At 33.1% G+C, this 26,270-nt stretch overlaps 2 protein-coding genes across 2 annotated transcripts; both read left to right on the top strand.

Annotated features, from left to right (window-relative positions):
* Window positions 1-679: 679 nt before the first annotated feature.
* On the top strand, window positions 680-4,854 carry LOC125197622 (GTP-binding protein, HflX). Its single transcript, XM_048096329.2, has 13 exons — window positions 680-1,080; window positions 1,790-1,854; window positions 1,968-2,030; window positions 2,149-2,238; window positions 2,326-2,447; window positions 2,660-2,728; window positions 3,109-3,253; window positions 3,349-3,404; window positions 3,602-3,652; window positions 3,739-3,793; window positions 3,868-3,924; window positions 4,008-4,127; window positions 4,215-4,854. The coding sequence occupies exons 1-13, from the start codon at window positions 747-749 to the stop codon at window positions 4,656-4,658; spliced, it is 1,671 nt and encodes a 556-aa protein (XP_047952286.1). The 5' UTR covers window positions 680-746; the 3' UTR covers window positions 4,659-4,854.
* Window positions 4,855-16,684: 11,830 nt separating this feature from the next.
* On the top strand, window positions 16,685-18,479 carry ACS5 (ACC synthase 5). Its single transcript, XM_048100508.2, has 2 exons — window positions 16,685-17,069; window positions 17,151-18,479. Exons 1-2 carry the CDS (start codon window positions 16,794-16,796, stop codon window positions 18,270-18,272), a joined length of 1,398 nt encoding a protein of 465 aa, XP_047956465.1. The 5' UTR covers window positions 16,685-16,793; the 3' UTR covers window positions 18,273-18,479.
* The last annotated feature ends 7,791 nt before the right edge of the window (window positions 18,480-26,270 follow it).

Below are 26,270 nucleotides of genomic sequence, written 5' to 3'. Positions count from 1 at the left end.
CTTAAAAATTAATAATGTGATTGATTTTGGAATACTATTAGAGCTAAATATCTATTCCATTTTCAATTGACTCGCACCTTGTTCATTGACTCTCATTGCTCAAGTGCAATTTCCAAGGGAAGAGAGACTAATACGAGTGTGTGTTAGTTAGATAAAAGATTTACATATTTTTTTACATATTTTTGTTTTGTTGTTCATTAAATTAGAAATTTAATATTATAAATAGTAGCTATTGTTATTTTTTAAAATCAATTAATGAAATAAATAACAAATACTAGTCTTTTATCATCTTTGTTTTTTATGCATACAAAGCCTAATCCTTCAGAATGATTGATTATGATGATGCTGGATTTTCTCATGATTTTCGGCTATCTTTCTACTTGATAATGGTTAATTTCTATCGTGCTTTCATCGTAATTTCTTCCTCCGAATCACCGTGAATATGTCATACGCCTATACCGGATATCATTTCTGGCAGGTGGATTTCTTGATAAGGAATTAAACCCTTATCGAGACAATCAAATATTCAAATATACTAGGGAAAAGGAAACTTTATAAAAACTTAATCGTATTACTAGCAAATAATGTTTAATGACTTGTTATTGATGCATATGAGCAGATTATTCTTAAAAGTCATATAAATAAAGTAGTCTGTTTAATTAGACAATAAAGTTTAGTCTTATAATTTAAACAGTGTTCACTCTTGCTCTCTTGAAATTCTGCGGCAATTGATTGATCAACAAGACATGCTGAGAAGCAGTCTTCACCGGCGTTCCCCTAATTCCACCCTAAACCCTTCACCAATACTATCTCAATTTCCCCCCTTTTCCCGATATTTTTCGAATTCAAATCAAGACCAAGATGAAACTCACAGGGACCCTGACGCCCCTCCCCGCCTCTTCGTTGTGCAGCCAAGGCTCCGCCCTCAAACCCATTTGAAGGCCAAGCTGGAGGAAGCCCTGAATCTTGCTAATTCTCTCGAGCAACAGCGTCACGAGTTTAGTGCCACGGAGTCTCCGGACAATGAAATGCCGCCGCATCTCGTTGTCCAAAACCCCGCCGCCAAGTCACCTCGCGCCGGTTATTCTTCCATCCCCTATTTTCCTTCACCTTTATTTATCAGTATGCTTTTCAATTTTTTAATTGGGTTTGGGAACTAACTGTGCCTTGTGTTGGATTTTGGCTTAACCTTTAAGAATGGCTTCTCATCTCTGCAGCAATTCATTTAGTCATAGTTGCAAAAGAATGTGTCTTTATTTGTGTTGGTGTGTATTATGTTGTCATGCCTTGAAATGTGTTAACAAAATTCAAAATTTTTTGTGTTAAATGTTGAGTCATGTTGATATGAAATTATGTGGAGCCATGGAGGATTATAATCAATGTCGAACTAATTTCAAGCTCTGAACCGTTGAACACGGAATTCATTTTTAGTTTGTTTTAGTTCATTTTATACGGAGTTCATTTTTTCTAGAATGAACCAAACCGATCTTAAAATGTATACTGTGTTATGTTAGAAAGAACTTCATGTTGGTTTGATGGTTCTGCACTAGGAATCAGTTCTGCATATATCACATCCCGATATATGGATTTGTTGAATTTGGAGAAATGACAGAAAGGTGGTGTCTAAATTGATGGTTAATCAAGTGATAACTAAAATAGTTTGACACCTAGTATGAATCAAGAATGCTTCTTGGGGCTGTTGGTTGCCTTTCACTTTATAGAATTCAAAGTCAGGTTTTTTGACTTATAAATAACTGAAACTTAATGCCGAAACTGCGCAATGTGGCAGATACATATTTTGGACTTGGGACTGTGGAAACAGTTAAGTGCCACATAACTAATTTGGAAGACAAGGTATGACATTTCATTTTAAAGTAATTATTTTTTTTTGTCTGAGATTATGAATAGAACTGATTGAAAGAAAGTGAATGAATTTTGCTGTGGTTGTTTTGTTATCTTACTGATAGGAAGAGGTGGATGCTGTTTTTGTTAATGCTACTCTTAGGGGTATCCAGCAGCGGAATCTGGAGGCAAGTTTTCTGTGTTAATCATATGGTCTTGTCTTGGCAGCTTTTCAAAATAATTTTTCAGAAAGTCTTCGTGGTGACTTTTCTCACCATTATGCGGCTTTCATACACATTCTTACAGAGGGCCTGGGGCAAGCCTGTCCTAGATCGTGTTGGCCTCATTATACAAATTTTTAATGCTCATGCTCAGACCAAGGAAGCTAAATTACAGGTAATCTTGAATTTCTATGCAATTTTCCTAGTCTTGCTCTACAATTGATAATCAAAATTTAGCCTTAACAAGTTTATTACTTTACAGGCTGAATTAGCAGCTCTGATGTGTAAAAGAAGCAGACTTGTCCGAGTTCGTGGGCCCGATGGGCGTAATACATTTGGGGGATTTGGGGGATCTGGAGAAATAGAAGTTGTTAGTGCTAGAGGGTAAGTTTGGTGTTGCTGCAATCAGGAACTTCTTATCTGCTTATGTATTTCTTATTACCTATCTTTTGAAACCTCTTCTCCTCCCCCCTGGAGAGATGTCATGTGCAGAGACTAATATCTGTTGCATTTGTATACAAAAACATTCTCTTCTGAATTTAACTTATAGTGATTCCAGTATTAGGATTGTCATATGTGTATAATTGATTTTGCAGGAGAGCAAGCGGAGGGCGCGGTTTTATCAGTGGTGCTGGAGAGACTGAAATTCAGCTTCAAAGGCAAAGGTATGCTTTAATATTTATCACAACAATATTGCTTCTGTTGGCTATTTTGTATTCGTTGCACTTGGAGAATGATTTCTTGTAGTAAGTATATTAAAGTTCAAATTTGCCCTGTCTTATTTCTCTGAAATTTATGTTTTGGATGGATATGTTAGTCCAAAGCTCTCTGGTGAATAATATGGGTATGGCTTTAAAACGTGTTTCCATCAATGTAATCCAAAATACTAGTATGAAATAACACTGTGCAAGAGTGAATCGTAGTGAATGTGAGACTTCCTTATTTGGAATGAAAGCATGTATTGGCAAAACATAGGACCAGCAAATGCATTTAAAAACACTTCCCTTCTGGTTTTGTTTATATTTCTGCTTTTATTTGCTTTCAGAATCTTGGAAAGGAAGCAGAAGTTGTTAGCTGAAATTGCTGATGTTAGAAGAACTCGAGCCATGCAGCGTGCTGCACGGAAAAGGCATGAAAGGTTACCAGGACAAGAAATCCCTACTGTTGCTGTAGTTGGCTATACAAATGCTGTAGGTGATGCATATCGATTTCTTTATTCAGTCTGCAATCTGCATTTGGTTCTAGACTAACGTGATACCAATTTGTCCCCATAAACTTCTTCCAGGGAAAGTCTACATTAGTTAGCAGACTCTCAAACACCTATCTTTACTCCGATGACCGGTAAGACATAGGAATTTGCAAAAATACTACTTGTGAAGTTCTTTCTCCCATTTCTTAAGCAAACTACTTTATGAGTCCCTTAATTACCAGAACTTCACTTTATCTTTTGGGTTTGCTATACATGTGAGAAACATCATACGATGCAACATCTGGACTTATCTAGCGTTAGCCATTGACACGAAGTTTTTCTCTGTCAGATTGTTTGCAACAGTTGATCCTAAGTTAAGAAGTGTTAAGCTTCCATCAGGGTAATACTGTTGTCTAATTACTGTTTTGATAGTTCCAATTATATCTTAGTATCCGTCATTAGGTATTGATTTTATTTGTATATTAGGAGAAAAGTTCTGCTCAGCGACACAGTCGGGTTCATCTCAGATTTGCCTGTTCAGGTAGTGAAATTCTTCTAAATTATCTTTCCAAATCGACGCCTACTCTCTGTGGTCGCTGATGTTTTATTCTGCAGTTAGTGGAAGCATTTCATGCTACATTGGAAGAGGTTATCGAAGCTGACCTCCTAGTGGTATGTGTTTCATCGAAAAACATCATTCCTCTTCCCGTGAATTGGTTCTTTTGGAATGTCTTAGAAATTTATAAGGTTTGCAGCATGTACTGGACTCGAGCGCTCCAAATCTTGACGAAAACCGGGAGTCTGTAATGGAAGTTCTTAGGAGGATCAATGTGCCTGAAGAGAAGCTCCAAAACATGATTGAAGTTTGGAATAAGGTAAATAGCTTGAAAAGCTTCCAACTTTCACGTTTCTTGATTGCATATCCTTACGTGAGTTAACATGGAGCCCGAATTTCCTTCCAGGTCGACCTTCTAGAGGAGAAATCTGAGATGTGCGATCTTGATGATGAAGAAGAAGAAGAAGATATCGATGCCACGTGTGATCAACATGATGACAACCAAGTTATCAATTGTAACGACCCAGGTGATCTTGAAGAGGACATTTATCACAATCATTCGGATGACGAGCAAGAATCCAGGCTTAGCTTCGATGATTGCTCCAATACTGTCAACGGACACTTTTCAGGGGAAGATGCGACGGCTATAGCTGCTGATAATGGTTCTGAATTTCAATCAGAATCATCCGGACTTCTTGTCAAAACATCTGCTGTAACTGGGGTCGGCCTACAACAACTGCTTGAGCTCATCGACAGCAAGCTGAAACCATGTCGAGCGGTAGAAAGGAATAGCTTCTTCCATAGTAAGTGGAGACCACCGCGTCGAGAAGATAGCGATATAGCAGTCTGAGCGATAGGATTGCCTACTTTGGTTAGGTTTTGGTGCACAATTTGACATATACAACCTTTGGTAATGTATCTTTCAGTTTGCAAGATTATATTCTATGATTAAATTTGAATTGTGTTTGGTTCATGAGATTGAATCTCATGATTTAATCCTAGATGGATAGTCATATGATAATTAGTTATAGTCTCTTATAACTTAATCCTAGAGTATATCTTGCCACTATTTTATATAGGAAATTGAGCATCACCTTATTGTACTCATATGAATGTTATCTTATGATTATTTGCTCATCAATAAATATCATCATTTTAAGAAATCTTTAATTTGGGTTATCACTCTTTCTTTTTTTCAATTATGTACGTGTGACTCAAGATATGATTCATACTAGTTGTTACTCCTCTTTGACGATAGGTCCCAAAATTACTTGACAGAAACATATGGTCTTAAGGGCATGTGCATTAAATAAATGGATCCAAACTGTGAGAATTGGGGGTGCGGTCCCAACACATTGGTTGAAGGGAGAGGGAGACGGGACGCGGTCCGAGACCACCGGGTGCGAAGATGCTAAAATTCTTTATATTTACGTATTTATGAATTTTTGCTTTTATAAATACAACACCAAACAATCACAATTCATCTGCATTTAAAAAATTCTCGTTAACATATGCAATTGATATTGGCAGCCGACTACTGAATGGCCTAGGATGTACGTGCCCCCCCAATATGCGTCCAATATTGTTTTTGTGATAAGCTCCAATCCAATGGGGTGCAATGCTAAGTGGTAACACAATGGTAAAGTGTGATGAATATTTTAAGTGAATTGGACGTGACTCTCGATGTTGATGTTGCACAAGTGCACAATAACAAATCAGCAACCAGCATATTGACGCTTTTGCAAACCTATTTGGCTACTACCTCCATGTCACTGAGTCAACATGTCAAGAGTTGTGTGAACAAATTTTGTCAAAGCCGACCATGCATGACTCCATTTTTTATGTTCGGCATGCACGGGGACTAAATGAATTTGATAATAATTAAAATAGATGAAATAAGATTAAAAAGTTATGCTGTGATTTGACTTGGCCGGGTACACAATGAAGTCAGAGTTGGAGGTGTTATGACATAATTTAGGCTTTGATTAAAATGCTAACATGAGAGCTCAAAAAGTGAATCACATTATGATTTAGGTGAGTTGTGGATAAGCTAGCCCAATTTCAGTATGGAAATGAGCCCATCACAAATTGCCCAAATAATAAAGATTATGAAAAGTTACGTTTTAATATCTGTAATATTTGTACTAGGCACAATCGTAACTAGATATCTGATTTATACACCCTAGATGTCTGTTCAATAAAAATTGTTCCCAACTATATATAATTACAATTAAAGACCCCAATTTAACACAATTAATTATCCAATAATTCAAATTCCGGTCATTAAATACGTGGCTGGACCAAAATAATGGTAAAAATGCTTTTATACTGAAAATTGACTTTTGGATTCGAGCATTAATTTTTTCACAAGTTGTAAAAAATAAAAAAGTTGGGGTGAAAAATGAGGAAATTGGACATGAGAGGGGTCTGGTTTGGTTAAGAAATCCTCTTTAGGAGGCACGTCAACATAATAGCCAAAGCAATGAGATTTTGCCGGCTGCTAATTACTTCTAACATTACTAATTAAATAGTATCACCTAATTAGCAGATTGGGAAACACCTTTTCGCAACTTTTAATCCCTACTTTAATTTCCACATTTTGGCAGAAGCTTCGTTAAGCCTCTAAATTCCCAGCAGCATCACTGACTTTGCCCAAATTGAATTAGATTAATGTTTAAGGATCTTGATGCTGATCACACTTTAATGCGAAAAGATTGCATCGACACTTTGTTTTGACTATAAACTCAGTCTTAACCAATAAACCAAGAGAAACTCAATTATATTATGAACATATATATTAGATGTGCACTTGTCTTCATAGCCTCAAAAGCACCGGAATTTTCCTTCTTTTAAAACAAAATTACGTAGTACTAATTGTGTTAAACAATCTTTGGGCGTATAAGAAATTAATAAATCAAGTACTAGTATTGATTTTTAGGTTATTTATAGAATTAATGAGATCATTTTTTTTAAGTATTAGATTCAAAATAAATGTTGAACTCTTATTGAACTTCTGATAGAGATTAGTAGATGGTCAAAAGCCACGGTAAAAGGACATCATTAAATCAAACCACAATATCAAACATTTTCCCGATTTCCTAAAGAAATGAAAGGTGGATAAAAAATAACTTCCTAGGATTCAAGAAGAAAAACTCATGCCGTGGGCGTGGCAAGACAAGAGATTCAAATGAAAGCGGGCAACGAGGGACAAACAAGGTATTGGTTAGAACATTGGACGGAAAGGAGCATCTCAAACCACTATTTCTTAGACTTTTCACCTTGCCTACCTAGAAAAGGAATATCGTATTCAAGACATGTAACTGCGTATTTTTATGGAGAAGGAATCTCTTTGATTGAGCAGAGAACTTCATTAGTTGGAGATTTGTATCTAGCCATTGGTCATGTAGTCTATATTGCAAATATGTGGGATGTGAGAATTTGGTATTTTGTCAAATCTCCTACTTTCTCTATTTCTAACTTTGTTTTGCAAGTCAATCAAAAGCTAGATGAGGAGAATCCTCATGATAAACATGGTAGAAAAAAATTGTCTTGATGCTTCAGGAGTCGAAGATGATTAGTTTGCTCTATCTAAGGAGGACTACACATCATTTAACTACAAAATTTTCGAACAATTTTTCGTATCACTCCTGCAATCCTTGGAACATATTCATGTGTATCTCTTAAGAATTGTGGTTGTTTGAAAATAATGTGGTTGTTTGTGTTCTTTGTTAGTATTACCTGGTCCATTTGGGATGTTTGAATTAATGAAATCATTTACCAAATTTATTTTCTTCATTTTCCAATGATATAAATGTACATATATCCGAAGAAGACAGAACAAGAAAGAAAGAAGCCCAAAAATCCCGTTTAATTTGGACCTAATATTGAGTGGCCTCATGTTGTGTTGCATTGTGTGGGAACAACAATGTACGATTTCTCTAAAAATCTTGTCACATTCTTTATTTTAAATGTTGGATATAATCACAAACAGAGCTACATCATACATGAAGGTGATTGGGGCCTATGGATCTCCAACAATTCTAAAATTTTCTTAAAATATTTTAATAAATATATTTATGATGATTATTATTTAATGAATTAAATTTGAGAATTTGGAATTCAAATTATGCGGAAACTTCATTCCTATGGCTAATTCATTTCCCTTTCTTTGTTATTTTTATTTGATTTAAGATTAATAACAAGACGTTATAACAAAAATTTCTGACTGGTTGTTAAATTTATATAAGTCGAGTTTAATTAATGTTTCGATTTCAAGAAATTTTGTTAAGGAAGTTGTGAGATGTCGTCTTGAACCCGCTAGTGTAAAACATCTAGCTCTGTGTCTGGATATAATGGCATATGATCACAACTACTAGTTTGGATATATCTATACACTCTTAATCATTTATCAAACTCTAATGTCCCATTTCTTCTATACAAAATTGTTCCCATTCAGACACTAAATCGTGCTATTTCTTAAGACAACATGACCCCAATTACCTCACCTATATTGGGTTTGTGGTGTATGTTAATTTTGAATGCATTAATTCGTACAAAATTTCAACACATAATTAACGCGTCTCGTACAAAATTTCATTGAAAACTCTCACTATCAAGCAAAGCTGGAATAGTCCCATCCAATAAGCCCACAAGCTTTACACTGTATGGGATGCACTATATATCCAAAATTATATACTTTCTTTTACAAGTTCTATCTTGCATCCTTTTACGTTGATTTTATCTACAATATAATATACAAGTAGACATGTCAATCGGGTCAATTCGCTCGGATTATCGGACTATTCGAATTTAGGGAGTTTAATTTATAGGAGTTATCAATTTCCAAATAATATCGGGCTATTCGGATCAATTCGCTGGTTTTAAATTGAATTGACATACATATATATACAAGGGTGATTGCTACATCTGACAACTAATTTATACGTGTATCGACTAAGAATTTGGTATTTTGAAGAAACATCCAGGCCTAGAACTTTCTTAAATGGGGACCTCAAATTTTGAATAAAACAAAGTGTCAGAATGTGATTAATTTGCTATGTCAAATGAATTGTTGCTCAAGAAATTAAACTGATATAAGCATAATTATATAATAATATATGTGAGAATCTATGTTGATGAATGTATTTCTTATGTCTAATATTGTAATATACGTACGTATATATAATTGATGTGTAAAATTGAATAACAAAAGACTTGGTTAATTGCTTATAGAATGAAATTGATAGCGATAGATTTACTATTAGAGCATTACTCCCTCCGTCCCACAACAAGAGTTATATTTTGTCATTTCGGTTCGTCCCATAATAAGAGTCTTATTTCACTTTTACCATAAATAGTAAGTAGAGAGCACATTCTACCAACTTATTTCACTCACATTTTGTTGTAAAACTAATGTACGGAATACAAGTGAGACTCATAGTCATATTCCACTAACTTATTCAACTTATTTTCTTTACATTTTTTATAACCCGTGCCATAATTATATAGAACTCATATTCTGAGAACGAGGGAGCGTAAAGGAAATTGAATATCCTCTGTATATTCACTCTAGATAATTCAACTGTCGCACTTTTTTATTTTAGTGTTTGTCACAAAAGATAGTCACATTTACTTTTTGAAAAAATGTTCTCTTTCACATCAATATAAAAATATATTTATCTTGCCACTTAATATAGTATTTCCTCCGTCTCATAATAGATGTCACACTTTCCTTTTTAGTTTGTCATAAAAAAATGTCACATTTCCTTTTATGGAAAAAGTTCTTTCTCACATTAATATAAATATACTATTTTCTCTCTTCATCTAATACACAAAACAACATTTTCTAAAATTTCGTGTCATTCTTCAACTATGCCATCTACTATGGGACGGATGGAGTACAAAATAACATTTTCTAAAATTCTGTGTCATAACACAAATATAAAATCTATTATGAGACGGAGGGATTACATAATTATGAATTGCTTACTCTTCTTTGTAAGTAAATGTACACGTGAAAATTATTCAGCAATAATTTTAACATAAATAATAGGAGTACTACTTAATACTGATGTTTCAACGTCACCTGTTTTATACTAACCATTGGTATTCTGTTGTTGATTGAAGACGAACAATTTTGAATTATACAATATTAAATCCATCAATAAACTCCAATTTTTTTTTTTACTTAGAACCGGAGGGAACTAACAATTTTCACATATAGCACTATAATCCTTCCCTACTAATTCTTAGGTTTGACTTAATAGCATCAATTAATGCTCAGGTTTGTTGAGTAAGACAAGAATTAAATAGACCGCGCACGCAGAGTTGATTAAGGAGTCGATTTTCTCACGACTTTGTAGTAAAGTCAATAGCTAGTTAATTAATTTATCATATAACTCTCACATAAAATGTAGTAGCAAATTTAGCATGAGAAATGCTGATTCAAGTTTACATGCATATTTACGTTGCTTATGTCGTATGTTATGATCAAGTTGGTAACCGTTGCTTTCATTGACTTTTCAACTTGTCTTTTTGCGCAGACCATAAAGCAACTTCATTTTCAATTTGTAATATTGTATTAATACCATTATCGTTAAAAACTCAATATATATACACTTCTTCCATCTTACAATACAAACAGTTATACACATCTTTTTTTTATATATTTAATACTCTTTCTTTCTAGAAGAGTAAATGAGGATAATGTACCTGGAGAATGTGGGTGTCAAATTTACCTTGTAAGAATATTTGTTAGTTAGTGAGAAATGGAAAGCTAATGAAGCTCATGCTTTCAAAAAGTATTAACATTTTTGGCTTCCATATTTCTTTCTACACATATTGTATGATATGCATAAACAAAGTTACATGTCACTCAATTCAAACGATGCGATTCAATGAAATGACACATTCATCAGCAACTAGATATCTGATCGATAATTAGCTTTAAGTATGAAGTAATTTTAGATTTTTGGGTTTGTTGCTGTACTGATTAGTATATGTATATATTAACAAGGAGTTTAGTCACTGGATCTGCCAATAAAAATTCTGCATAAAAAAAAAATTAACATATATCAGAAAATTGTAATGTAATATAAAATTAATATTTATATTAATAGATAAATGGGATTTGAAAATGGGCCCCCTTTACTTGGAAATGAGGGTGCAAATGGGACATATGGTGTGGGGGTAGAAGTGAGGTTGAGGAATGGAGTGAATGTGGGAGTCATGTTAGATGTCAGCATAAGCAAATCCTTCTCTAAGTCTAATGGTCCATTCATCCACTGTAAGAGGGGGGGTAGTAATCGTCTGTGGTGGGGGCTTTCACATGTCCTATTCACCCTCTTCTCACTACATGCCACGTGGCCCCCCTCTCAGGTTAAACTATGATACTCTCCTACCTTGCTATGTTGCAACAATTAATAACGAAAAACTATTCCTAATTTTGTATTCGCCGTCGCAATATTGTACTTCTAATTATATAGTGTTTATATATATATATGGGGCAATAATTAATATTGAACATAATACTATGTTTTATAATATTGGTATGGGATTTTGGCAGGCTATGAATTAGGAATTGTGTTGGGATGAATATGAATTATGAAGTATGATTGACTAGCTTCAAATTTGAAAAGATATTGGTTGCTTGACTTATGAACTTGCATGTGCTCTTGTTTTCCCTATACATGTGAAAGGAATTGAAGTCCCATATGCCTAATTAAATTTAAATGTAAGTGGAAATCGTGATTGGGCCACACCAACAAAGTCAATTGGTTTTCGTATTAAAAACTCATCAATCATGGTCTTTTCTTGAGTGAATACTATTTTCTAGATATTTCAGATTTTTTTTCATATGTTTTATAACGTTTCAATATTATGGAACCTTAAACTGAGATGTGTATGTGTGTGGTCTATTTAGTTTTCATGAGTTTCATGAAAATTATTCAACTCAAAGAAGTGACCATATTATAAATCATGCGATTGCATAAATAGGTACTGATAAATACTATATATCCCTTGATTTAATTACACAACAATAATGCATGTGGATTAAATTCAACCCAAAAAAAAATAAAAATTGCCAGGCAGTGCTCAAATGTAGGCAATGTAAAACGAGATAACCCAATGAATAAGTAGAAACGCTAAAATGATTGATTTTGACATAATTGATATATAGAAACATGAATTTCTTAGATATGAAAAATTAGATTCTTATAAAATATGATTTTCCAAAATCTCACTACATTAGTATGACTGAGATGTCATATCTTGTCTGTGGATTAACTTCAATTAGTTAACAAGGATTTGAAAGGATGAAACAAGTGTTTACCATTTGGGAGGCCGACTCTGCTCATTGGTTGGGTAGGATTAAACATAATGATCAAGAGATAATTAAGAACTAATCCAAGTCATTACCAAACTTCATGCACGTAGCTCATAACTACAAAAATTAATTAATCTTTTTGTATCTGCTTTTTTCTTAGACAAAAGATAGAAGTCCCTTGATTTCATCCCTATATTTGATCTCTTGATCTCTCTTATTAATTTACAAAGAAAACTTTCATTGCTTGAATTATCCCGTTAAATTAAAAAGATAACTGTATATTATATGGAGTATATTAATATCATATAAATTCACTGCTTGAATGATCTTGTTAAATTTTAAAGATAACTATATTTTAAATTAATTTCATAAATTCACAATTTTTACCTACGCATCCGCGTAATCATTTATCTAGCATATGAAACGCAACTTTGAATCATTTATATATATGTATTGGCATAATAATCAGGACAAAGAGATTTAGTCAAATTCATGTATGTCCCACGATATTAATATTTAGAAGTAAAATTCACGAATTTTAACATTTTTCTCAATTTTTTAATAAGCAAACATTTCAATTTTCATTTTGAGTACATTTCTATTGATTTGGTGCACGCGTCTTTCAAATTGATGACATTGTGAGTTATTTGATATATGTTGAGGAAAATGATAAAAGTAGGGCGATCTCATTTTCGCATAGATTTTTTGAATGTCACATTCATAATTATATACACTTTCACTCATAGACCATGTAGGAAAATTAAAAATAATGTTAAAATTCATAGCTTTTATATTCGATTTTAAAGTTGCATGATGCACCAAAATATTTATCAAATTAATGTCTTTTGACAATTTACCCCATATTCACGATTATACAGTCTATCCTCAAAGATCCTTTGTCATTAACGATTTATTATGGTATTTCATGACATATACCAAGTATTTTGCGATTTATATCTCATAAAAAACAATGGTCGAACCTTTATTGTCCCATTTTCCCAAACTAGAAAAAGGGTTGTTACATCTGATAGTATCATAAATGTTGTTAACCGCTATAGTAATGTTCAAAATTGTTATATCGCTCACAGCCTCACACATAGGCACATAGAATACCCAATTAATTGCTACAAGGACATGCCAACCCCAGTTCCAAAATTCTACTACCGTCCACGAAAAATAATCTATTTTTATCATTTTGAGTGTCCACGGAAAATAGTCTCATTTCAAATAAAACTTTTTCGCATATTTTATCCATTTTTTCTTCTTCCCTCATACTTTATCTCGTACTATATTAATATATTATTAAAACTAGTGCCATTAACAAATGAAACTATTTTTCATAAAAGTAGGAGTATAATTTAAATTCAAATTAATTCCTAGCTACAAATAACATATAACTAGTGTTTCGGTGATACATCGCGGAAAAATGCATAATTAGTGTAACTCATGATTAATAACAAAATTCAAGACGAATGTTACAAATTAAATAAAATATGAAAATAAACAAAATATATTGCACTGAATAATGGAATCAAATTAGAGATTCTAATTAATAGTGCTCTCATTCTTGAACATTTACGTTATGCAAAGTTGAGTATTACATATATGGAGTATGTAAAATCTAAATCATTCGTCGCGAGTTAAATTAAAAAATAATAATTTGAGATACTGCTTCAAAAATTAAATTTCAAAGAATTAAGAGTTAAACATACTCCCTCCGTTCCAAGATAAGTGACTCATATTCTTTTTTGAATGTCCCAAGATAAGTGACTCATTTCCTTTTTTGGTACTCTTTCTCTTATTTTTTCTCTTTATTTTATTAACTCTCTAACTTTATTCACTTTTCACTTTACTAATAAAACCTTATTTCCTTAAATTCCGTGTCGAAAAGTTTATGGTCACTAATCTTTGGGACGGAGGGAGTATATATACTCAGAGGGTAGGTTCAGTATCCAATTTTCCATCAGTACTGACAAAAAAAACAACGGCGGATTTAAACAACATCACTTTAGTAACTTATGAAAATCACAGGTAGGTGGCGATTCTCAAGACATTAATATTGACGCAATATATACCGTTAATTTTCTATATTCAACAGTGATATAAATGTCATGCTTTAAATTTTATTATTTTACATTATAATTTTGGTGGTTTCATACAATATTTGTGTTCTCCTAAGTAAATACCACAGTACACCTGCGACGCAACTTTAAGAGAAATATGATTATAATAAATGTCCGGTTAGTTTTTATTGTTTTGAAGCGGGATGTCAGTGCACCCCGCAATTCGTTGGCTTATTCGAATAGTCCGCTAAATTTAATGGTTATGGTTAAAAATTTTTAGTTGATAAAATTGCAATCCGGTTAGTCCGCAATCCGAGTGGGGCTGACCAGAAACCCACTAGGTTGGACGTATATGCAACTATATATTGTCTATTGTACCATCAACTTGACAACTAATTCGACATTTCATTGATTATTTTTATGACATAAATAACTAAAAAAATATACTCCATATAATGTGTTAGATTTTTTTAATACTATAATAAAAGATAAATAAATTAGAAAACTTAAATTTACTATAAGAAACATTTTAATTTCTAAAACATATTTTAAATTTTTTTGTTATATATTATATCTATATTTTATTTTATTTATAAAATCATATATTAATATTTAATCATGTTTGAGTTTTTGCATATATATCAAAATTATTATAATTTAATATTTTACATCTATGAATATGACTATTTTTTATTATTATACATTGGATTGATGACATGTTAATTTCGTCGGTAGCAGTTCTATTAGGTCATTGGACTAGATGAAACCCGGACCTTTAGGATTAGAGTTGAGCATATATAATCCGTTAAAATTTACAACTTGGTCCGCACACACTTGATTAACCCACAACCCGAGTAGTGTTCCACTTAATCCGCTGGACTGACCCAATTAGCATCCCTAGTTCTGAATATGAAAAACCCATCACCGAATCTTTAACTCAAATTATAGTCAAACAAATGAATTCAAATATAGCATAAAAGAGGTTCCCGGATCATCTATCAAAGATTATGGTTCCCCTCAAATTAAGCAAAAACCAATGTTGCATATTTGCTTTCTTGCATACTTTTTTTTTCTTCTTCAATGATGGGCACATTTTTTCCAACTAGTAGTACTCTAGTAGGTGAAATTGCTGAAGACAATGTCAATATAGGTGTTTATTCTAACTATTAGAATATAATTGTAAAAGATTTCAAACATATGAAAGTGTATATATTTGGTATCCTCTGTTGAAAAAGATGTTATGTGCATTTTTATATTCGATAAAAATAAGATGGAAGTATTACCTAACCAGAAAGGGGAAATAAAACATTGCTTTTGTGGGCATGTTGATCTGTCTCTAACTTTATTGAATATTTTATGGATTCACATTTGGGATCAACAACAATTAGGCAATAGGCCTCCAAATCAGCGGCCATCAGGTGACTTACCATTACTATTTTTTTTTTGTTCTTACAAAAAGACATTTGCTAATTCATTCATGTTTTTGGTTACTTTTCTTTTAACCCAAAATGGGCTTTAAATGCTTTACCTCACCTCTATATTCTGATTGCGACATTTCAAATGAAATCGAGTGGCTCTATTCTATGGGCGGAAACTCATTGTTTTGTTGTTAATTTTATGCAATTATCATATTTCCCTATTTTGACACTTCTACTAAATAGGTGGTTTCCATTTTGTCCTATATTTTTCACATTCCATATTAGTTATAAAATGTTATCTCGTTGTGATAGATTTTATTCCAAATGTAGGTAAAAATCCATATAATTGAAACGTTTCCAATGGTAGGGAAAGAGGCAAATAAATATTTAGAGCAAGTAGGGTGATGAAACAAAATTAATTGCATCCACAGTTTTAAGAGAGAGAGGGAGTGGGAAACATGAAAGTAAGAGATGGGCCCAATTAGCCGGGTGAGATACGGACCAAGCCACGGTTGCGGGTCTAGTTTTTACATGGCCTTTCTTCTCTTTTGCTATTATGTCTTCACTTCTAGGATTTTCCCTGTCGACAACATTATTTTTTTTAATTATATATCCTTTTTTCTACTTCTCTTTCAAATGTTTCGTTTTCAATACCCTTTTTGTCTTATTTTATATCATCCGTTTCACTTTCCCTCAAATTTTATAAATAAAACATGAGGGATAATAATACATTAGTCAAATGTGTATTTTTGTACAGTAGTCTTATCACTACAAAATCACACCATCATAATTATTTCTAGATTTTATATCCATATTTAAATTGAAATAATTGTTCATTAAAATATACTAGTATCGATCAATTAAGGATACTGTAAATTGAAGTCATATAATAGTCTAAAAATTCAATTGAATATAATATTGTAGTAGTAGAATAATAATAATAGAAATAATTGATCTCATTCATAATCTAATAATCGAGTCAAAACATACTGGACCACCTGATGTGCCGAAGCTCCTATATATATACATATGCAATACACCAACTCTCCATCGACAAACCTTCTCTCAACTCTCCATACTAACAACTCTCCCTCTCTCTCTCAACCAAACTTCATTTCTCCTTCAAACACTCGATCTTCATTACAACATCGGTGATTGATCCATCTAGAGAAAAAAAAATGACGCTATCAAAGAAGGCTACTTGCAACTCTCACGGCCAAGATTCTTCCTACTTCCTCGGATGGGAGGAGTACGAGAAGAATCCCTACGACCAACTCCACAACCCCAACGGCATCATCCAGATGGGCCTCGCCGAGAATCAGCTCTCCTTCGACCTCCTCGAATCTTGGCTGGCCGCCAACCCTGACGCCGCCAGCTTCAAAAGAGACGGCCAGTCCATCTTCCGCGAACTCGCCCTCTTCCAAGACTACCACGGCCTCCCCGCTTTCAAAAATGTAAGCATGCATTCTTTTTTTCAATAAAAAAAATAATTAATACTACTACTCTTTTACTTACGTTCAATCTAAATTATTCAGGCAATGGTGAAATTCATGTCGGAAATCCGGGGCAACAAGGTGAAGTTCAACCCGAACAAGCTAGTGCTGACCGCGGGCGCCACCTCAGCCAATGAGACTCTCATTTTTTGCCTGGCCAACCCGGGGGAGGCGGTCCTTCTCCCGACCCCTTACTACCCCGGGTTCGACCGGGACCTCAAGTGGCGAACCGGGGTCGAGATCGTCCCGATCCACTGCACTAGCTCCAACGGGTTCAGAATAACCGGGCCGGCCCTCGAGGAAGCCTACCAAACCGCCCAGAAGCGCAATCTCAAAGTGAAAGGCGTGCTCGTCACCAACCCGTCCAACCCGCTCGGCATAACCCTGACCCGAACCGAGCTCGACCTTCTGGTCGACTTCATCGACCAGAAGGGCATCCACCTCATCTCCGACGAGATCTACTCCGGCACCGTCTTCGACTCCCCCAGCTTCGTCAGCATCATGGAGGTTCTAATAAACCGGAACTACATCAACACCGACGTGTGGGACCGGGTCCACATTGTCTACAGCTTGTCCAAGGACCTAGGCCTCCCCGGTTTCCGCGTCGGGGCGATATACTCCAACGACGACATGGTGGTCGCCGCCGCCACAAAAATGTCCAGCTTCGGCCTCGTCTCCTCGCAGACACAGTACCTCCTCTCCGCCATGCTCTCTGACGACAAGTTCGCCCCGAACTACGTCGTCGAGAATCAGAAGCGCCTCAAGGACCGGCACGCGATGCTGGTTCGGGGGCTCAAGGCCATCGGGATCTCCTGCCTCAAGAGCAACGCCGGCCTCTTCTGCTGGGTCGACATGCGCCACTTACTCACCGCCAACACCTTCCAAGCGGAGATCGATCTCTGGAAGAAGATCGTCTACGAGGTCGGGCTGAACATCTCGCCCGGTTCATCATGCCATTGCCACGAACCGGGCTGGTTCCGGGTCTGCTTCGCCAACATGTCAGAGGACACGCTGAACCGGGCGGTCCAGCGCATGAAGGCGTTTGTGGAAACCGCCCGGGCCGGTTTTTCGCAGAACCAGACCAGGAGCGGTTCGAGGAGGAAGGCATTCACCAAATGGGTTTTTCGGCTATCTTTCCAGGACCGTGACGGCCGCGAGCGATAGGCATCTCAATCTCAATTATTTTTCGACTTCAAATTTTTTTTTTTTTTACTCAATATGTTTATTATAATATTGAGTTTCTGGTATTCTTTTTGGGTTCGGGTAGAATGCACTCTGTCCATGTGGACGTGAAGTGAAATGTACGTGGTTCATTATTTGTATTAAATCGCTCTCATTTTTCAACTCGAATGTCTTTACGTTTTTGTTTAATATTGAATCTTTTTCACCTTTATCGGATTTAAATAATGGACAAGTGTCCTAAAAGTTATTTAAAATGTCGGTTAGTTTCAAACTAAGAAGAGGTCAACGGAGATATTAAAGGGATAATGACGGCTACGGCGTTAAACGTCGGCATATTTTTCAGAGTGACATTAATTAACCGACAAATAAAACTATGCTTAATTGTGTTCTCGTGTATTAATTGTAGTGATAATTATTACATGTGTGAAATATTTTGACTTGGACGGCTGCAAAAGTAAAACTTCATAAAGTCTTAATCTTTCAGTAATTATAATCGGCAAATTAAATTGAAAGGCTTAATTTATTTAATATCCCCAATAACTAGTTAAAAAAAAGGTGAAAATCTCACGAGTGTGGTACAAGTAGAAAATCATGTAAAATGATGTATAAAATTCAGGTTTTGGAGCCTCAAGTTTAGCCGGTAAAAAGGTTCATGCATGAGTGATTAAGCAATAAGCAAATCATGAAGAAGTTTTTATGTGAAATTAATTCGCGGTTGGAATGAAAACCTTGCAATAAAAACTAACAAAACCGCTCTTTAATTATATACATATGTGAAATTCAGGTTCACACTATACACTAATAAAAGAGAGATGATCATTGATTCATTTCTTACAAAACACTCACTTTAATCGTATTGTCAGATTATTATCTAGCTTTTAATAGTGTATTTCTAGCCTCTCTTTTTTTTTGAAATTTATTATTTTCTCATTAAATTATACAAAGAAACTTATATTACAAAAAATAAAAAATGCATATAGTATAACGGTTTTTCTTCATCTAACTTCTTTTATTTTGGTAGAGAAAAGTGACAGTAAGTGCGGCAGGGGGCACGGGTTGAGTTGGCTGCAAGTAATGTTTTTTTAATTGCGAAATAATTAATTCAACGCCGACTTGATTAATTCTGCAATAGTATTTAATTATAATTAACGCGGTTTCCCCCACTAATTCAAATCTTCTTTTTTTATTAGGCAACATAATCTTCAAAAAGTTCACTACTTTCTCACTTATTGAAGCACAAAGATTCTTTATTTTCTAATACAAGTACTTAATTAATTCAGTTTGTTTTCAACTAATTAATTAGTCTTTCGTTTTTTTCTTTGGGAGATAATGACAACATCACACTTAGTTAATTAACTTAGTTGATTAGCAAAGCATCCCCCCACCCCCAACTTTGTTACTCCAAACGACTTTGCGAAAAAAATAGTACACCATCCAAATTAGTCAATTTATTTTTCCGTTCTGGTACATCGATCAAAATTAGTCGACTTATATTTTCAAAAAAAATTCACCACATATTATACTGCTAATATGTGGGTTTTGCTATCTATTAACATTAATTACTTCAATTATTTTTACTTCTCTCTCATATTTTAACAATTTCGTAAGTAAAACTCTGTGTTGTCTCTGATCTATGTGTAGGGCACTCGATGACCTTAAATCCGGAGCTCATCCCATCTTAGAGACTATCTCCATTTCCTCTTGCCATGTCAGCAGCCCATTCCAGAGCCTAGCTCATAGCACATCTCATTTCCACATCAGCACTGTTTTATAGAGTATAAATCACTTTTAATTGTTGGTGTAAATTAAAGACAACATAATTTTAAAAAAAAAACAAATTTCATTAAAAAACAAATTTCGTTAAAAAAACAAATTTCATTAAAACAAATTTCATCCCGGAATTAGTAGTGGACTCATCAAAATTCGCTTAGCTAGAGAGAAGTAAAATTGGGATTTAGATTGTAGAGGGATGAATGTGAATTCACGGGGAATGAGGTATATGTAGTGGATTAAAGATGAATTAAATTTTAAAAAAAATAGGAGATCGGATGGGGTGGAGCCCTTGGTGAGTGGAGATCAGCTCCCTCTTCACAATGGGAGCCGATAAGAGGCGATGGGGTGACCGATCGCTTGGCCCTCGCGATCGGCCACCATTGTGAGTGCCCTTAGGCCAGGGAGAGAGAGCATGTGGAAATCTACTTGAGAAAAGTTAAATTGCCAAACTATATAATCTTTTGCAATTTTGCATAACCCATGATTCCACGAACAAATATTTTGTCAAATACAGTATAAAGTAAAAGAAAAATGGTATTTAAAGGTTTGATGATTCTACTAATTATATAAATATATACTGGTATAATTTAACAATAAAAAATTATCAATGTTTAAGAAACTTTTTTATTTATTCTTAGTATATTTGGACGTATGTATATTTATTGGTCCATGATCATACATTTCTTTGACTTCTGACCAAAAATTATGGGCATGATTTATCCTTGTATATATAATTAGCATGGCTAAGGGTGATAATTGGCACTTGCCGACTTTTGTGATTCTATTCATACCAAATTAAAATAAGAGTCAGTATGATTTCATTATAGAAATCGTTTTTAATATGTATTTTTGTGAAATTGGACTAAAGGAATTAATATTTTAAGATCGTCGTTTCATTGATATAAAAAAGGGCAGTGATAAATTAACAAAAATTGTATGTACAAAATTGGACATTTTAGGCATTTTACATCTATAATTACATTGATGATGATTAATTAGTTTATATATCACATATTTACCCTTTCATAACTATTTAGTGAAAAATTAAGTTGTTAATTAAATAACTACAGATTTAGGAAAGTATAAATAGTTCTATCTCAAAGCTGCATAATTATAGATAGATCAAAACTAAAAAGATGTCATCACATTTTTCATCATACATTTTAACAAAATCTGGGGTAAGTATTTAAACACTCAACACTTAAATGCTACACTATAATACAATAAAATTTAATTGAATAAATTGACATATTAAATTTCAGTCACTAAAAGAACGTCAAATAATGTATTTAAATATTTAGAATTATCATCCAACTAAATTATAATTTATTATTTCAATTTTTAGTATTCCAACTAATTAAAGATTATTATTTAATTTATTTGTAATAAAAATAAATAATTATAGTTATTCAAAACTAACTATTTCATTGTTCAATGGAATAGTAATGAATATTGTCATCCAACTAATTAAATATCATCACGTCGATTTCCTTGATTAGTATACATTTTGACTCGAAAATTATGAAATGAATATAACAATAAAAAATAAATTAAAACAATAATAATCATTTAGTCAATTTACTTGGCTACTCTACATCTTGACTACAAAATTATGAAATAAAATTTATATAGTAATAAAAATTATATTAAAATAATAATAGTCATTCACATTCAACAATTATATTATTATTCGCATCGAACTATTTTATGATTGAATTACTCTAAAAATTATAAATGCAACTACATGTTTTACCTGTGTATACTTAATATCTAGTATAAACACCCTTCATGTTAATTAAGAAATAAATAATGATTAATATTTTATTACTATAAAAAAACTTATCGCTAAAGGTAATTAAAATAAAAAAAATGTATATATATGCTTTTGGACATTTAATAAAAAAGGAACAAGCTTAGGAAAATATTAAAGAAAAATAAAACAAAAATAAAAAGAAAGCGCAAGAAATATTAAATCATTATTTATGACTATAAGTATTTTCTCATGCAGTTGATATTTCGGTTATAAAATTGTTTTATTATTTTAATTTAATTTTTTTCATATATTGAATTATTTCATTGTAACTATATTGATGATTTATATTGCATTACAATTTGGAATGAAATATTAACAAAAAAACCTAGACAAGTTATGAAAAAATAATAGTATGAATGGCAAAAAATAAACTAGATACTAAACTATAAAATGATCAAATATAAATTTCTTTTAAAAAATAAATAGTACAGTACGTTATTAAATTATATACTAGTATTTATTTTATAATTAAATATAGTAATTTAATTATGTAGTGTGTTAATCAATATTACCCTAAATAGTTTAAAACCTAAATCAATGATATTTTCCTAAACTAGTACAGTTAGAAATATCCAATATTAATTACTAAGGGTAAATTAGTCATAAAATTTTATCCCCAAAATAGAATTAAATTAAAGGGTATTTTGTATATACAATTGTTGTTAATTTATCTTTTCTCTATAAAAAAATACGGTTCCATTAGTTGAAAATTGAAATCGAATCACAATTTCAGGTCATTCAATTGTTATTAATTAATATTTACGCGATATCAATGAAAGTATCACCAAAACTTTCTAGTTAGATTTGTATATCTCTCATTATCTAATAATTATACTAACATATCTTAACTCTCTAGTAGGTAATTGTTGCTTAAATCATTTAACTACCATATCATAACTAACTACCAATAATTTGCACTCCCTATTATATACAGATGATAAGAAAATTATATGAAATGATGCATAACCTGATCATCGTCAAAAAAATATTTTTCAGAATTATTTCGTAATAATTGTTCGCACGAATCTAATACAAGAATTCGGTCGTTACAAGATATGATATTGAACATGATTTTTCCAACTCTATTTAATTATTATGATAATATCCTAACTGATCGAGTTGACATGTGATGCGAGAGATTTGGAATCTACATTTTGAATTGATACCCTTAAATTAAAAGATGCAATTATACTCAGAAAGTAACCTTCTTTTTCGGGTTGCATATTTGCAAGTCTTTGAACTAAAAATTGAAGTAGATTAAAATTAATTTATAAGTATTAATTCTAATAAGGGATAAAATTTTAGAGATACTTTTCTCTCTGAACCAAAAAAATTCATAGGCTAAACATACCACCTAGCTTTGATTTGACTGGTTTAACATTATTTCATATATAAATATATGATTTGGTATTATTATTAGGATGTGCTCTTGATTAATTTTGAATTTTCTTATAATGGAAAAAAAAAATCCATATATATCAATCAGGGTGTGCTACTATGCTCTCGAATAATTGTTAATTTTCTTATTTATGAGAAAACAAAAAAAAAAAGAAACCATATTTATGTGTGAATTATTGGTCTTCAAATTGACCATATCCAGTTACCCATGTGCCTTGCATACATATACCTTTGATTATTCATGTGATGATTATTATTTAATCTTCAATTGGTCATTCTTATCCTTTTTCTAATTGTGAATGGAATGAATATTTGATGCTACCAAAGTCCAATGGTCGTACTTAAATGGTTAATGATAGTTAAATTCACAGATTAATCTCTTTAATTTGATATGTATACATTCCTATTATTACTCGATCAACTTTGGGTGAAGCATATCTTATGCATGTGATGGATTGGATCTTCATAATTCGCTTTGCATATATAATTACAAATATTCTATTGCAAACATTAATTAATTTTCTACTACAACTGGGATAAAGTACTATAATAAAGCGCTCCTTAAGGAGTGACTTATTATGAATAGAAAAAAGGCTTAATTACTAATCATAATTAGGAAGATAGATATATTCATCTTTCCGACGAGATTTCCACAATTATTTGGTCAACACTAAATTGTTGTTGAGGGTTATATGTTCGAAACTGTACTACATCCGATCTTATCAAAGCTAAAATGATACACTTTTCTTTTTATTTTGACACAAATAAAATAACAAATTGCTATTTTTAGAAACTCTTTTTCTTCAATGAAAATATTTTAACTCTCTTTCTCTCATCATTTAAACACATTAACCAACAATTGTTTAAATCTCATGATTGCAGCAAAAAGGCAACTCCGTCGCCTTGACAGCCTCCACACTTCAGCCTGAAATTATGTAAGGGGGTTCAATCAGGGTATATAGTAGCCCGTTAAAGGGGAGGCCTTAACGCACTGGCTGCCGAAGCCCATCTCTCAAGGCCTCACATTTGTGCCTGAGAGATGGAAGCAACTACACGATAGTAGTGAGATTCGAACCTAGACTCATTGGGGCAAGATCTGACCCTCCGTTGCCAACTACCCTGCCCCTGCGAATGATTAAAATCTCATTAAGATTAAGAAATATGTCCTCTCAGTGTTTGACAGAGGGAATACTACTTTGAAAACGAAATTATTGAACTTGATTTGCTATTCATTCTTGATTGTTTTGTTAAAATAACTATATAAAGTTCTCAAATTGAACTTTGCACTACATAAAAAAAAGTAAGTGACATTAACATGAAATTGCATTAGATTATTAATAAATGTTACTTCTTGACACACACTAAACATAAGTTGTTATCTTTCTTAACTCGTGATGTTTGAATATTTTATCAAAATTTTATCATCAAATTATAAAAGGAAAAAATAAGGAAAAATTTATGGTCAACTCACTCAAATGTTGGGCCAACCCTATCGCTCTCGGGCCATTCTTTTATTGGCCGACCAAACTTTTTATCTTTAGGGCTATTTTTGACTCTAATCTCCATTTTATGATTTATTTGAGTAAGTTTTGGTTTCCGATTAAATTGACATTCCTACAAATTAGTCTTACAATTTTATACTCCATTATGATAGGACCACGTGGGATTGGCCAAAACCTGATGATTTTCTCGATTGAAATCCCCAAGTGAGACGTAGGAGATTGGATGCAAGGCGCTGCTCATTTTTTCGATTTTAGATATTTTCTTTTTCTATGTCTTCATTTCTAAAGGAATAAATAGTTTTCAATTTGATTTCTTTGACAATTGCGATTGATACTACTATTACTATTTATCTATGAGTTAGTTTGAGTGGTATGGAGGGTCATGAGTCATGTGGGATTCACATGCAAAGAAAAGAGAACATAGAACACCTGCTGAATATGCAAAGGCTAAGATATGATTTTAGGTTGTTTCCCTCCATAAACAACCTGGTATGCTTGCCTCTCTCATCAACACAAGAAACATCATGTCTTGTCTCAATCTATAAATCTATATATAAATGTAAATGAAATAATTAAGTAAGCATTACCCCACTACCCATGCCATAACATTCAATATCAACAGCCACAACGAATTTGGACCATCTTCACCAACACATTCATTAATGACCCCTTAACTTGTATGGTTTGCATGTGATGATTATCAAGGGAGGCCATCTCCCACTCTTTGCACTCAAATATAGGTAGGAGTAATTTACATTAATTGTAGTATTACTATATCATACACATACGACACAACTACAAATCCAAATAATTTTTAAAAAAATCGATATATCATAGCCGTAAATAAAGACCTTATGACCAAGCACATAGTATATTTTGTCTTATTCTTTAACTCTTAATTTTCTACAATGTATCCCTATTACATGAAATCTAATGATTTTCATGGGGTATTCGAATGTCCATTTAATGTACATAGCATTGTGTTTCTTTCCAATTATTCATAAATTCAACAATCCAATACGGTGGTATTACTTCATTAGGAATTTTTCCTAAAAATCATGAGTTTTGATCCAACCCATAACTCAAAAGCTGATAAGAAAAAAAGCACGAGATTTAACATTGTTCGCAATTGTCACGAGGGGCGTTATTCTAGTCACACTCGTGTTATAAATGACGATAATAAGTACATGTTGATAAACTTCTTATTAGCTTACAAATCGCAAGTGTACGATGCAACTATAGCATATATATGTCAAGCACGAGTATGGTATCCATGGCGACTAATTATCTAATCATAATAATTGCAATATCATTCTGTAAGTTCGTATGGGCCGTGTGATTGTCTTGTGGCCAAGCACAGGCTGGTCATTGGTGTATCATGTATGCATGGGTTTGCGTTTTCATGGCCTCGTGCACGGTCCGTGCTTGCATCTTTACATCTATTGCACCTTTTAGGCCTATTTCCTTCGAACTCAACAAACTTATCATTGTTAG

The sequence above is a fragment of the Salvia hispanica genome, chromosome 2, assembly GCF_029641045.1.
Source record: "Salvia hispanica isolate PSC_SH4W2 chromosome 2, Shi_PSC_v1, whole genome shotgun sequence".
NCBI lineage: Eukaryota > Viridiplantae > Streptophyta > Magnoliopsida > Lamiales > Lamiaceae > Salvia > Salvia hispanica.
The sequence above is the reverse complement of the archived record's forward strand: the minus strand, read 5'-3'. Positions and strand labels throughout refer to the sequence as shown.

Bases quoted from the DNA above. Each gene is read 5' to 3' on its own strand.
- LOC125197622 (XM_048096329.2), top strand. From the start codon at position 747: ATGCTGAGAAGCAGTCTTCACCGGCGTTCCCCTAATTCCACCCTAAAC. The intron at 2,239-2,325 runs GTAATCTTGAAT...ATTACTTTACAG, and splicing joins CCAAGGAAGCTAAATTACAG to GCTGAATTAGCAGCTCTGAT. The intron at 2,729-3,108 runs GTATGCTTTAAT...ATTTGCTTTCAG, and splicing joins ATTCAGCTTCAAAGGCAAAG to AATCTTGGAAAGGAAGCAGA.
- ACS5 (XM_048100508.2), top strand. From the start codon at position 16,794: ATGACGCTATCAAAGAAGGCTACTTGCAACTCTCACGGCCAAGATTCT. The intron at 17,070-17,150 runs GTAAGCATGCAT...TAAATTATTCAG, and splicing joins GCCTCCCCGCTTTCAAAAAT to GCAATGGTGAAATTCATGTC.